The sequence below is a fragment of the Ixodes scapularis genome, unplaced genomic scaffold (genome assembly GCF_016920785.2).
Source record: "Ixodes scapularis isolate PalLabHiFi unplaced genomic scaffold, ASM1692078v2 PGA_scaffold10__122_contigs__length_95168666, whole genome shotgun sequence".
NCBI classification, from domain to species: domain Eukaryota; kingdom Metazoa; phylum Arthropoda; class Arachnida; order Ixodida; family Ixodidae; genus Ixodes; species Ixodes scapularis.
The window spans coordinates 17,586,954-17,601,330 of NW_024609836.1; the positions used below are offsets into that span (position 1 = coordinate 17,586,954).

General features: G+C 47.3%; 1 protein-coding gene across 1 annotated transcript in view; it reads right to left on the reverse strand.

The window, feature by feature from the left end:
- Positions 1 to 14,377, reverse strand: part of LOC8039868 — a 54,759-nt gene that overhangs the window by 8,202 nt on the left and 32,180 nt on the right. The window contains exons 6-8 of the mRNA XM_040212581.3: positions 10,247 to 10,366; positions 8,495 to 8,588; positions 3,699 to 3,884 (exon numbers count right to left, since the gene is read on the reverse strand). Coding sequence (XP_040068515.3) covers positions 3,699 to 3,884; positions 8,495 to 8,588; positions 10,247 to 10,366 — 400 coding nt within the window. The remainder of the gene's footprint in view (positions 1 to 3,698; positions 3,885 to 8,494; positions 8,589 to 10,246; positions 10,367 to 14,377) is intronic.

Consider the following 14,377-nt stretch of genomic DNA (forward strand, 5'->3'; position numbering starts at 1 on the left):
CCGACCAATCAGCCGCCTCCTTTTGATCACTGCGCCTCATTCTCTGCGCGAGAGAGCGTGATCACGTGGCAAAAGTGTGGCTGGCCCAACGAGCACGTGGCTTCCACAGCACTGTCAGCTTAGGGGTGAACTGGGTGGGGAAAGCAACTTTTGCCTGAATTTTGAGCGACGGGCTAATCTTCTGGACGAGAGTCCGAGCAAGAGGGGACTCCCGTCTTTTCGTCTTATTGAACTGTTTGGTATAAAAAAAAGAGAATGCGCGATTTATGAGTTGAGGAGGAAAGCGAGACAGGAAAAAGTTGGAAAGGCGATTCATGACCTCTTTAAAGACGCCAGGCTACGTTGCATGGCAAAATCTGTCATCTGCAGCGTATGCCAGTGTCGCCGCTTTTCCAAGACTGACCTTACATTGTAGAAACACAAACGTCTTTTTTTTGTGTGTGTGTGATGGAACGGTGTTTTTCTTGTGCTGAATATGTCAAATATTATACATTATTTGATATATGTTCTTGTATATTATTTATATAGTATACTTTTTCCTCGGCTCAGCTGCCGGGTTGCAATGTGTTTTGAATTGTATATAAGTTTAAAATGGAAAGACATTTTTTGTTCTATACTCAGTTTGCAGCAAGTACAAACAATCGACTAACCTCTAAAGAGCAAGCAAAATATGCCTCGATTTGCCTGGGACCATTTTGTCTGGGTTTGCGCTTGAAACCATTTTGTCCGGATTTAGATATGTTATGACTGTCATCTAAAATATTTCCGGGGAACATTGCGATAGTTGTTGTTGCTCAGTTGTCGTTGGGCATTCGCAAGGCGTTGATGTCCAAGAAAGTTGGTTGGGGATGCTCGGTGCGAACTATCTACAGGTGCGGACAGTGCGTCTATGTGTTCTTTCAAGGTCGTTCATTAGGACAAGACGGGACAGATTTTCTGCAAATTATGTTGCTGATTATTTCTGTGATACAAGCATCTCTTTGTGTTAATAAAGCAGGCATCTTTCAAAATAAGTTCTATATGTTTTTATATATATTTTTTTTTTTTTTGCGGAGTATGTATATATTAGGTATGTGCTATGCGGCCGGCTACGGACTGTGCGTCGGGTACGGGCAATCTAAGGAAAAACTCTTATTTTTAACAGATTGAATAATTGGTGAAGTTGCTGAGTATTCATCTTGAAACAGCGCGACTATACACGTTTGCAAGTACGGCCGCAAGGACCAAAGCGCCGCCATCTTGCGCATTAGGGCGCGCTTGGGCACGCGTCATAATCCGATAATGACGCCTTACTAAGGCGTTATAATCAGATTATGACGCGCTCAAGCGCACCCCAAGTGATCAAGATGGCGGCGCCCTGTGGCCGTACTTGCAAAGCTGTATACTTCGTTTCAGCTTTCAGCGTCCCAACACGCGCGCTCGCGCAGTGCAAGCACTGTTCAGGGCCACATGCTCGCGCTCGTATCATCGACTGCGTCTGGGCTGAAGCGAAATATAGACACAGACGAAATGAACGCTGTAGAAACGGACGAAGCGAGATTGTTGAAACGAACGCTCCCTTTTATTTCATCCGAAATTTGCCCCTGCGCACTATTCGGAGAGCAAGTCGTCTGCTTGTGCAGGGGTCGCGGTGACGTCAGAAGGACGCCGAGCTCTGATTGGCTTGGATTGGAAGGATAATGGATAAACCTCAATGCTAGAAGCATTAAAGTCTGCCCAACTATTTTTTTTTTTTCAGTCAGCCATTAAGAGTTTGGCGTTTTGACATCATCGCAACCCATGTGCAAGAACCAGACGAACTTGCCCTCCGCATACACCGAGTGCTATTAGCCCCGAGAAGTTCGCGTGGCGCCCCCTTACGGCGAACCGGGGTGACGTCACGGCGAGGCGAGAATTTTTCCTCGACTCGCCCCGCTCGCCCTGTGGAGGTTGTGACGACGCTAGCTGTCGGCGCGCTCGTTTCTATTTAATATTTTTTAGGCGTGTTTTCCGTAGGAAGTGTAAATTTTTATATGAGCCTTTATTTAGGTATGGCCTGTAGCTACAGGCGAAACTTCAACCAACATTTTAAGCATGCTTGACAGGGCAGGCAACGCATGAATCGCAGCTGGTATTTGAACATAAAGAAATATGGCCACAATTGCAGGAGCATGATTATAGATTTACATCTCGCACAATAAATGCTGTTGATGGTGTGAATAAATTGGCAGGTTATGTATACTATTTTTATTTTGTATCTCTGTTTTTAAACAAGATCGCCGAAGCAGAAAAGCTGCATGCTCCTCGAGCAACATGCTAAAAACAGTCTGGGCCATGGGGAGAGAATCAGAAGTAAGACAGCCCAAGTGCAGGAGCAAAGTAAAACAAAACAAAGAAGGAACATTTAATATATACATTGCTCGCATTTAACCTTCGCTGGATTCGGATAGTATTTCAAAGGACTACACGGGTGATATTTGTGGACTTGTTTATATCAACCCTCAAGCAATGTATAACAAACGTAAGCGAAGGTGTCTAGCTCGTTATTAGTCCCTTAAGCCCTAAAATTAAGATTTTACTTAAATCGAAGTGTCCTGAAGCTAAAATACCAGAAGCTTTTCTCACGCAGACTGTCGCCCTTCACAGGTTCCACCTTTTCTGCTACTGGTGCTGCATCTACCGCTGGACAGACGTTCGAATGCTTGCTTTTACTCCTGTTTTCCTCTTTTGTCAGAGAGTCCAGCTGTAGGGAGTTTGGAGGCTGAGGAAGCTTTTGGGGACCTGTAGCAGTCTCTTTCAATTGGAAATCACAATTCATACTAAACCGTCTATTTTTTAATAAAGAATGTCAGGAAAAAGTATAAACATTCCAAATTACAGCACTATTTCTGTGCATATTTTGGGCAGTTCAATACATATCATACAGGCACCTGGGGGCAATTCGGCCGTTTTTGCTGCTGCCATACAAACTAATTTCCAGTAATTGTGCATCTTCTAAGAAATATGCCTGCATACGTGTATAAACTATATAATTAATTCACGAAGAAGCTACATTTATGTAAAGCAACCCTGTTCCACCAGCACTTCAAAGATGATCAGACGCAGGGCCTTTAAAACATCTGCGAACCAGCGCATGCAGAGTGGAAGCGCAGAGTCAGGGTCGCGAGCTAATTTGCCGACCATCCAAAGGCCCATGATATAAATGCCACTTCAAATGCCTTGAAAGTGTGATGTAATATCGCCCTAAATCATGAACGTGCAAGGAACAGAATTCCAGCGTCTGAAACACTTGCGCCACCGCTTCACCGACCCCTCGCAATATTGCCTTGTGTCGTGTGGACGGACGGGCAGGTTCATCGGCGGAATTGCCTGCGCCGATTGCTTTCGGGATTTGTAACCCAATTTTAAAGGTAAAAGGGACGAGCAGGCTTATAAAATGTACGAAAGCACGTCAATATCGGCCTAGCTCAACGTCTTGTACACCGGGTAAACGAAATCCAGCTCCTCGAACAGCTTGCGGCACACAACGCCAAACCAGGAAACCGGTGCTGGGAAGCGAGCCGATGCGAGATCGCGGAGCGGAGTACTCCCCCTGACGTCACGGTACACCTCACCCAATCAGGGCGCGGCGACCGCAGTGACGCTTGTGTTCGCTCTCGGGGCTAATAGTCGGGAAGATAGGGTAGTTGCTACCTCTTCACGTAAAAAGACGCACAAACCTGGGCCGTAGGTTCCCTGGAACTCGTAAGCCTGGATGCGGAGGTCCTTGAACTGCACGGCCACCTTGCGACCGCCACGGGAGTCTGTGAGCGCCACCAGCTTGGGCGTCGGGCAGAAGTACGACTCTCCCATCGGAGTCTCGAAGAGCGTCACGTTGTCGCCGGTGCGAGCCGTCCGCTTGCCCGCTGCAAACCAGCGACACCGCATCCTACGTCACAAATACGGGCAGGGGGACCAAGCATCGATCGCGCCACGACGAACGAAATAAAGGCTACTGGTGTCCAGTGGCGTCACAAGGGCACCCCTCCCCCCCGCCCCCTTTCCGCCTTAGTGACGCAAACACTTTTGCATAAAGTGGTCCTCTTCTTTTTTTTTTTTTTTCATCTATTTATTGGAGCTAGCTGGGAGTAGTTGTAGGCCTGTGACGGTCTTCAACTGATCAACCGGTCTTCAACCGCCGAAACAGTGGTTTTCAAATGGGGGTCCGTGGTCGCGAAGCCCTGGCTCACCACTCAAGCCCGGCAAGAAAAGTTGTCTGATTTTAGATTGAGAAGAAACATTCCAACTTTCGGTTGAGTTTTCTCGGGTGTATGTCAATTAGAGGAGTCTGCTTCTTACTTGCCTTCCATTTATTTAATCATTATCCTAACTAACCTATACATTTCACTTCCCGTCACCACGAACGGGATCCTCCACCATCTATGTCGATCTACAAGGGGCCAGTGAAACAGCAATGGTTGAGAACCACTGCGCCAAAAGAATGAATCAGTTCCTTTCTCACTTCCCCTTTAGGAAATGGCTTAGTTCTGGGGTGCAAGTTTGCGCGGGGAGAGCGAGTGTGGTTGAGTGGTTTGAAAAGGAGGGGTCCCGAAATGTTTCACACCGCGCGCTGAGAGAGAGGAGGAAAGGAGGGGGTGTCAAAAGTCCTAACCCCCCACCCCCCTTATGCCGCATTCACACTGGTGACTCAACCGCATCCGCAAAGCGGTTGCGAACGCACCAATATCTTGATAAAAAAGGCACGAAAAGGAATTTTAAAACGAATTAAACGATTAGCAAAGGGCATGCACTTGGTGGATGTCGCTGAAGCCTCGTTTCTAATGCCCGTCTAGGAACCTTCGTAGATAGTGACGATGCCTGTGTCGCTTCCAGCTCTCCGGCCACCATGAGAGAAGAGGGGAAGGAGGAACTCCCCTCTCCCCGAGAATCTCTTTTGATTGTCTCAGACGTCGCTATTGTCCCTCTATAAGATTACAGAAGTTTAACCCGTCACTCAAAATTCGTACAAAAGCAGCTTTGGGGTATAGTTGAGGTGGCCCGATCGATGGCGTGCTTCGGCCGCTTCGGTGGTTGGAACTAGGCAGCCTTCATGTGCGCCTTGCTAGGATGATGCCACCCTTTGTAATACCACTCGCCGACAAACCAGCAGCCATTTTGGCTCTCGGCGATAATCCGTGGGGCTTATAACCCTCCCGGAAACAAGGACCGTATCTCACAAGTTCGGAGCAGCGTTGTGGAACCCACGGAGGGAGGATTAGCATTCTCCCCCTCGGATGGGATTACCGATGGACACAAAGGCCACTTTCCGGCGCACGGGGAAACAATGAGAGGAACAAAATGGCGGTGGAAGAGGGTGTGGGAAAGGGGAACAGGCATTCTATTATAGTTGGAACTAAGGTCCACTGGAACGGGCCTTGGTTAGTTGCGATTGGGCCACCGCAACTAACCAAAAAGCTGCTTTTGTACGAATTTTGAGTGACGGGTTAATCTTCAATAATGTTGTAGAGGGACAATCGCGACGTCAGGGACACATCTTCTCCTCCTTCTCTTCTCTCGTGGTGGCCGGGGAGCTGGCGGGATTAGGGTGCCTTCATGTGCGCTTCGAAGCGCACATGAAGGCTTTCTAGGCGGGATGAGGGCAGGTTCAGGGCATGTAAAGTTCTAGGCGAGACTAGGGTGCCTTCATGTGCGCTTCGCATAAGGTGATGCCGACTGCCTGTTTCCCTTTCCCACATCCTCGTCCACCGCCATTTTGTTCCTCATTGTTTCCCCGTGCGCCCGAAAGTGGCCTTTGTATCCATCGGTCCTCCTATCCGAGGGGGGAAATGCTAATCCTCCCTCCGTGGGTTCCACAACGCTGCTCCGAACTCGTGAGATAAGGTGCTTGTTTCCGGGAGGGTTATAAGCCAACGGATTATCGCCGAGGACCAAAATGGCTGCTGGTTTGTCGGCGAGTGGTATTACAAAGGGTGGCATCACCCTAGCAAAGCGCACATGAAGGCTCCCAGGCGAGACAGGCATCGTCACCACCTGTCAAGGTTCCTAGACGGGCATTACAAACGAGGCTTTAGCGACGTTTGTAATACCTAGTGCCTTTTGCTAATAGTTTAAATCGTTTTAAAATTCCTTTTCGAGACTTTTTCAACAAGAGATTGGTGTGTCCGGTATGAAGCGCGAAAGTTTCGTTGTAGTATCTCTTTAAGAATGCAATACGAATTCACGCGCAGTCGATGAAGAAAAGGAGCGGATTCGCTTCGCGGTTGCGATTCGAACATCAGTGTGAATGCAGTCTTAGGTACAGGCCTGATTGACATGGTGCAACTTTTGCTTGCAATTTCGCAGTTGCAACGTAGCTCGTGTAACAAAAACAGCAAAAAAAAAGCGCATAGGAAGTTGTGGTGCGTAATGTAGCAACTGCGAAATCGCAAGCAAAATCTCACTACGTGAACCATGCCTAAACCGGCGAAAAGCACAAAACGCCCAGGAAACACCGCTGCGGCCAATAACGTTACCCCGAAAAAAAGAAAAGTTTTATAAAGGTTATTTTAATATTATTATTTTCATCGTTAGTGAAACAGCCTGTATATTCGAAACACGTCATATCCATGCCAATTGTTAGCGTGCATAATTTTTTTTTAAAGTTTTTTATTGATATATTTAGCATCTGGTGACGGTCTCGTACTCGTACAACCGGCGAAGGAGCATCATAACTCACTGACACATTACACAGAAGGATAGAAGCGCTTGAAAATGAAATTTTCGAAGTTGGTAAGAGGAGGACTTTTATCACGACTGTGGCAACTAAAAAGAGACTATTAGAGTAAATGTATTTAATTACACGCACACCACGAAATGTGATGTGGCTGTGTTGACAGAATTAATATCTTGTGTTGTTCGAAGGCATATTACACACGTGCAAGCTGTATTGCGGCAATAATTTTCTCTCCCAGTGATTCATTCTTTTAGTTTTAATGCCAAATATGTTATTAAATACGTCTAAGTTGAGAACATAAAAATTCACTGCAGCATAACTCAATGCACCTAAAAAATAAAGAACGTCATGTCATTTTTGGCTTATTGTTTCCTGTGTGATGCTTACGTTTACCAATCTGCTCCTCCTTAAATTTAAAACCCTAGGTTGTTTTGTTTTTGTTTTTTCTTGTGAGTTGCAGGCGTTTTGCGTTGTAAAACCGTCTTCATAAAAAAAAAAAAACTTTTTACGGCAATTTTTTTTTTGCATGGACGGAGCTTGTTTTGCTTCAACTTTTGGCAAGATATTTTCTCTTCCAACGTGTTTCCACTAAAAGAAGAGACGCAACGGCGCATACGCGTTTGTGCCTCTTCGTCCTGCAAGAACGACGGTCGCTTCCCGCAATGCTTAGGGAGAAAATGGCGTACCATCGCGATTCACATAATAACCAGCGACCTCCTTTCCCCGCCCCGTTGTTCGGCAGCACCCCGAGTTAAATTGGGAATTTTACGACAGTGTAAAGTGCGGGACATTTTAAAGATTTTGGTATATCTTGCGGGACGCGGGACACGATCCCTCGATGCGGGACAGTCCCGCAAGTCGCGGGACGAATGGTCACTTTATCAGTGGTGCGCCGTGAAACTCGAGTCAAAGATTTGCACACGGAAAGATGTTTAAGATGTTTACGCATTTACACGTAAACATCTTAAACATCCGTGTTTCCACGGAAACATCAAACACATCCGTGTTTGAAATTGTGCTGCCGGTCAAACGCAATCATCACCATCGTTTATACGATTACGCGAGTAACGCTATTTCGTTACTTATAAAGTATAAAGCTATAAAGTAACGGTAAAGGTATTTTGTTACGATTGTAGGACGGTAAGGAATCTCAGTAACGCGTTAATTTTTGACGAGCTAATGATTAACGCTATTCCGTTACTTAATTTCGGTAACGGCCACAGCACTGCACCACACTCTTACTGCGGGTCAACCAACACCAGGGCGCTTTATGTGCGACGCAAGGTCTGCGTCACCGTTATTAACGTAGTATCCGCCATCCAACCTGCACGCCATGCTATTAATTAAATCCAAAATTGATCGTGGCCCATTACCGACCTTCTTTTGGCCCAACAGTAATAATACCGCAACTGCGTCAGACTCAGTGGCAAAGCCAGAACGCGTAGACCGGCTCGCGTCGTACGTTAGTCGTACGAAGTAAAGCCCCTTGATAAAGGCGTTTTTTTACAAGTACCGCCAACCAATGTTGTGGAAACGCATAAGACACGTCTCACTGGCGGGTGCTCCGCCGCCGATTCGCTTCCGAATACCGCTCATTTCAGCGCTGGGCCGCTATTTGCTTCCAAGCGCCGCTCGAGACAACAGGCCTCGTGCACTGGCGCATTTGACACCTCGCATGACAAACGCAAACACATCGAGGGGCTTTAGTACGAAGTGGCGTTTAATATCCGCTAGACCTTCCGCCGGTGAAAAAGGTCTTTAATGTCGGCCTATGAGATGTTGACGCAGGTCCCCCGCACTCACGGTTAGTGGCTCCGGGGAAGAAGGGTGAGTTGGTGTTGAACTGGATCTCCAGGCCGCTCACTTTCCACGAACCCTTGTCGTTCACCGCCGGGGTCTGCAGTGTCCGCAAAGAAACTCGAACTTCGTTTTCTGCGTGCTTCGATACTAAGAAATATTGAGCCATACTTTTTTTATTGCTCCAGAGCTAAAGGGGCCATGAAACAAATTCTGGGCTGGGATAGATGATTTTAAATTGGGACTTTACTAATCGCATATCGTTTAGTTGGCCAAAAGAAAGAGGCTAGAAAGTCAAAAGCCAGCTTTTCGGTACGAGCATTTGAAAACATAGCAAACTATTTTGTACCTTCTTGCCTTCGAAAGCTCTCCGCCTTTTCACTATGATACATCCGCGGCTCCAAAAGCGCGTCACCGGCGCCAAACTGACGTCAGCAGAGCCCAGCTCACGCATTGGACACAAGAACTGCGTTACTCGGACGTATGCGCTCGTCAACAATCAATCCGTCGACGAAGATTTGGATTCGCGTTCGTGGCCAATGAGTGCCCTGACGGAACTTATCGTCACTGGTGAATGACAAGCTCTATGGTGGGCATAAAAAGCACGGTGGAAGCCAGGAGTCATCGTACCGGTGCCGATGAATGTCACGACGACGTGATTTCGCAATTCGCATTTGAGTTGAGGATTAAAGCTAAGGAGGAAGAAGTAGGAAAATCGTTTCATGACCCCTTTAAGACGGAACCGCATATAAGCGACTGAACGAGCGACGAAACGAGCGACGAGAGTCAGCGACGTGCGACGGAAATTTCTCACTGTCGCTCGTCGCGTCGCTCGGTTTTTGAATTTCTAGAAAACGTCGCTCATCGCCTTGGTCGCTTGCTCCCATCGCTTGTTTGTCTCGTCGCGCGACTGACCGAGCGAGAGTGAAGCGGGTCGCCCGTCGCTTGCCTTGTCGCTCGCCAAATCATTTACATATGGTTAATACTTTACCGGACGTTTCTGCCAATACTTTCAAGGATTCCTACAAATAGGGCGACTGAGAAAAAAATAGAAATATTTTTGGTAACAAAGTGCCGGTCACGGCGGGCGTCAGGGATTGCAAAAATAGACCAATTATACTCGTTGTTACCTCAAGAAAAAAAATTTTACGCATTGTTCATACGTCGCGCGAAGTAGTTCTTACGATATTGGGTTGTCGAAGGTAGGAACGACGCTTTTGGCGTTTGAAACGTGTACGTTTCGATAAGATAACGTATGTACGTAATGCTTCGCGAGGAGTCTGGTTGCTTAACTAGGGTTCTTGATGTGAAAACGAGTTACCTAAAACTCACAAATTTACTTTCTAATTGGTGAAAATAAGCGTATGGCATGAAGCATGGTTCACGCATCCCGCTAAGTCCGCAATCCGCATCGCACGGCCGTGGGTCACTTTAAAACTGTGCTCGCTTGGTAATACCCACGTTACACGGGTCCCAACCACAGTTAGGTCACCTTTAACTGCAGCTACATACCACCTATACTCTCGGACAACTATTTCGGAAGAAGAGTGCGCGCGCGCAGCTTTGATGGGTGCTAAAACGCACGTGCGCCCATAGCTTCGACTGCATAGCCGCAGAATGTTGTCCGCAAGTATTGTGTGGTAATTGTGGCTTAGCGTATAACTACAGTTAAGTGCGCCTGCTCCTCTTTGCGAAAAGCGTTTACTTGACGGTGTCCACGACAGTGACTGGTCTTCGGTGCGGGACGGGAGTACTTACCCTGGAGAACATTAGAATGAATCGGAAGACGGGCCAGGTGAGCTCGAGTACGGGCTCCTGGTCGTCCGAGGCACAGATGCCCTTGCTCTTGGCCGTCTCGGGCATCTTTAGGGTCACCGTCTGGCCAACGGGGGCGAGAGATACGCACGCGTCTTAACAACGCTACACCGAAACAAAACAAGAATTAGGCAATTCATTTTTAAAGTGATATAATGCAATGGTGTCTGCGTCTTTAGATGCGCGTCAATTTTCATCTTTACATGGAAAGAACGCTCATCCAAAGGAAGCTGAAGAAGTTTTACAGCGAAGCTGTTTATGGCTAGGGTTCCGTGGATTTTTCCGTGTGCGTGACCAAAATCTCTACGCTCGCACCGCCTCAGGCGCCACACGCGCACGCCTTTCCCATACAAAAGATTTGAAGTAAATAACCCAAAATAAAGCGTAGACGAACGCGCGTGCAAGGTGCCATTTGTTGTAGGCTTTGGCTTTAGAACAGTTACTGCTGCAGACGCCGGCACTTGCGGCGCGTGGAGCACCATTCCCTGCATTCTCCTTGATGCTTGGGTAATTTAGCAATAGGTCTACTTCACTTCTCTCGTCCTAAGGGGGAGGCCGCATATAGTCCGGACTAGAGTTCCTGCATAGGCTTCCTATGGGAGACAGAGTTGCGCGTTCATCCCCGTAGCGTCGGCTTTCCTGCACGGCATTCAGAGTCTGCTCCTCACGGGACTGAATTCGGCGAATTGCGGCGCCGCGCGTTCGAGGCGCGCGGGCGTTCAGAAGCAGGGGTACGTACGGCGGGGCGCGTGCAACGTCTACTTTCCTGCACGGCGCTTGATCCGGCTCCTCACGTGATCGTACCTCGGCGAATAGCAGCGCGGCGGCACGTGGAAAACAGACGCGCAACTCTTGCTTCCGTAGGGAGCCTATAGGGAGTATTCACTGGACGCCATATTTGTGGGTACTGTTTAGAGCGCATGCTCAGAACGAGCTGACATCGATAGGCTGCTAAGACAGGCACTCTTGATGGTGCGGAATGGAAGCTCGCCATCAGCACGCACTCAGCATTCGCGCACACAGCTATGGCCGCCAGTGAATGCTCCCTATAGGGAGTATTCTGAGCGCGTGCTGGCGGCGAGCTTCCACAGTTCTTTTTCAGCGTGCACTCCACACCATCAAGATTGCCGGTCTTAGCAGCCTATTAATGGGACCTCGCTCTGAGCATGCGCTTTAAAGAGCACCCACAAATATGGCGTTCAGTGAATACTCCCTATACAGGAACTCTAGTCCGGACTGAAGCCCCTCTATCCTGGGAAAAGGGGCGCCATCCATCGCTGTGGAAATGCTCGAGACACGTGCCGCGCGCCACTTCTGGGAAGAAGATGGAGTCTGAAATCTAGCTCAATGCTGCGCTATGCCGCCATGATCTTTCCAAGGGCTGCACGTTGCACGTGCCTCGTGCATCGACGCACCTTGCGCAGCTTTTGAAACGTGAAGGGGCTTTAGTCCGGACTCCCGAAGAGCAACGCGCCTACGAAGAGCAACGGCGGGAACGGCACCGAGAATGTCAGCAGCGGCGGCGGGAGGCGAACACCACGCGCGCTAATGAGGATCATGCACAAAACGCCAAGCGCACGCGGCAAACGAGACAAGACGACGAACGTCGCAGGGCGGAGAACGCATCAAATAAATGTGTGTGCGTATCCTTTCGTCACGATGACCACCGATCAAGACAATGAATGTGTTCGTACCTTTGTCCACAATTCTCTGTAACGTCTGTGTCGTGTGCTAAACAGCTTCGCTGGTCATCCACCTTTTAACAGGGTGGAATGGCTCATGTTTTTGTTTGAATGAGGAAAAACTAGTAAAGTAACAATGTACCTCAAAAATTGTGTGCCAAGTTTTCTTTCGGTTTTATCAGTAGGAGCAACGTAATCGCTAATTTAAATTTGGCCGCAGCCCAGACATGTACAAGTTACTAAAAAAAGTAATTAAATTAATAAGTTACTGATATTCGGTCTCAAAAGTAATTTTAGTAAAGTAGAAATTGTTCAAATGGAAAGTAACTGAGTAAATTAGAAACTACCGCAAAAAATCAGCAAATTACTTTTGAGGTTTTCTTTTTTTACAGTAACAAGAGTGTATAAGGTTTTGATCAGTTAGCGGAATTCTGCTATCCAAATATAAAGCGGCTTGTGTTTTTACAGAAATGCTTTAATACCTGGTTTTGCTTCTGCGTGCATAATTGTTTTGTACTTTTGTGTTTTTTGTTCAGTGATGTACTGCGGATGTATTATTTCTACTTTGAGGTCTAGCACTGCCTGAGCTTGATTTTGCAGACGGCGTTTGCGTGTTTACAGTGTTGCGTTAAGTACATCTAAAAAGTACTCGAAGTAAAGTACAAAGTAAAAAAAAAAAGGTTATCTACTTCAAGTAAAGTTGTAAACACACCGGATGTATTGCACTGGAAGTAAAGCAATATAAATACAAACTTTCACAGTAAAGTACAGGTACATTTAACACGGTCTTCGGTCTTATTGACGTCACCGCTTAACTCAGAGAAATGACCAGATGACGTCTCGAAAGCACGATAGCGCGTTTTAACAAGACAATACGCTATTTTTGTTTTTAAAAGTTGGCGAATGTAGTTTGAAGTCGGGAGTTGTACTTTCCACAGAAAGAATAAGAAACTATACTTCAGTAAAGTAAGAGTACATGCTCAGGGAATGTACTTCAAGCAAATTCCATGGTTTGTAAACCTGATCGAAATAGTACTTTAAGTACTTCCCAACACCGCTTGTTTATTATTTGTTATGTAAAAAAGTTGGGGGAATCACTAGGGAGTTTTAGCAGGTCGTTTCCACACGAACGGTTCGCCCTCGAACGCATCGGCGACGCCACTGCGCATGCGCGCGCGAGTCGTTCGGGAAGTTGGAAGGCTCTTCTCGTTCATTTCTCCCATTCCGGCCGCTGGAGTCGTCACCGCAACGCAGCCAGCACGTACCGTTCACGACACGGGTAAAAAAAAAAGATGGCGGTTGATTCGGCGATGCCTTCACCGAGTTGCCGACCCAGCCGAGCGTTAGGCTTAGGACAGCGGGAGGCAATTTGGCGTCCTGTTAGTTTGCTTCATTTGAGAGGTTGAACCAAATCATTTCGTGGACTGCTCACAATGGCAAGCGATCGTGAATGCTGTAAACTGCGCATGCTAGTAAATGTTTGCGATCTGCGGGCAGACTAGCTGCCGTGGCGACCGCGACTAGAGGAAATGATTTGATAGGATGGAAGCTTGGGCGAGTTGGTGAACCATACTTGACGGTGACAGCGCAGGAAAAATCAATCTCACACCAGCCTAGGGTGCCTCGATGTCTTTCTGTTTAGGGTGGTGCCACCCTTTGTAGTACCCGATGCCGACAGCACGCGCTCACGGGTAAAATACAAAGAAATCGGCGAAAACAAAATGTCGCCACAGCACAGTCAGTGCCACAGAAGCGTGCAGGGACACGCTCTTTCACGCGCTCCTGAACAAAAAATAAAAATAGAAGTGTGGGACAAAATGGCCAGATGTCTCCACCCTAAGCAAAGCGCACATGAAGGCACCCTACACCAGCCACTCAGGAAGACAAGCACATGCGCTGAACTTACAACTCTTGTGTCATCTTGTGTATTCGACTGCTTCATTTTTCTCTTCAACGTCTGGATTGACTTTTCAGAACGTGATAAGTAGAAGAAGTAGCACGAAATACAAAGGAAAATTCTAAAGAGAAGGCAAAAGAACAGTAAAAGAGAAAACAAAAAAAACAAAAAAAAAAGAAGAGAAAAATGAAGTAGTCGAATACACAAGAGTTGTAAGTTCAGCGCGTGTGCTTGTCTTCCTGAGTGTCCGCTGTGAGATTGATTTTTCCTGCGCTGTCACCGTCAAGAAATGATTTGGTTCGACGGCACACAACGTGAACGTTCGTTCAAGTTCAAGATGACGGAGACACACCACATACCTTTACGATCGTTCAAAAACTTTTTACTCTATATCTAGCTTCGCAGTTCTTGAAATTCTGACCCGCAAATGTTATGTCGGCCGTCTTGTTTACATCAGTCGTACGCCGGAAACACGAGCCGCCACCACGGTGTCCG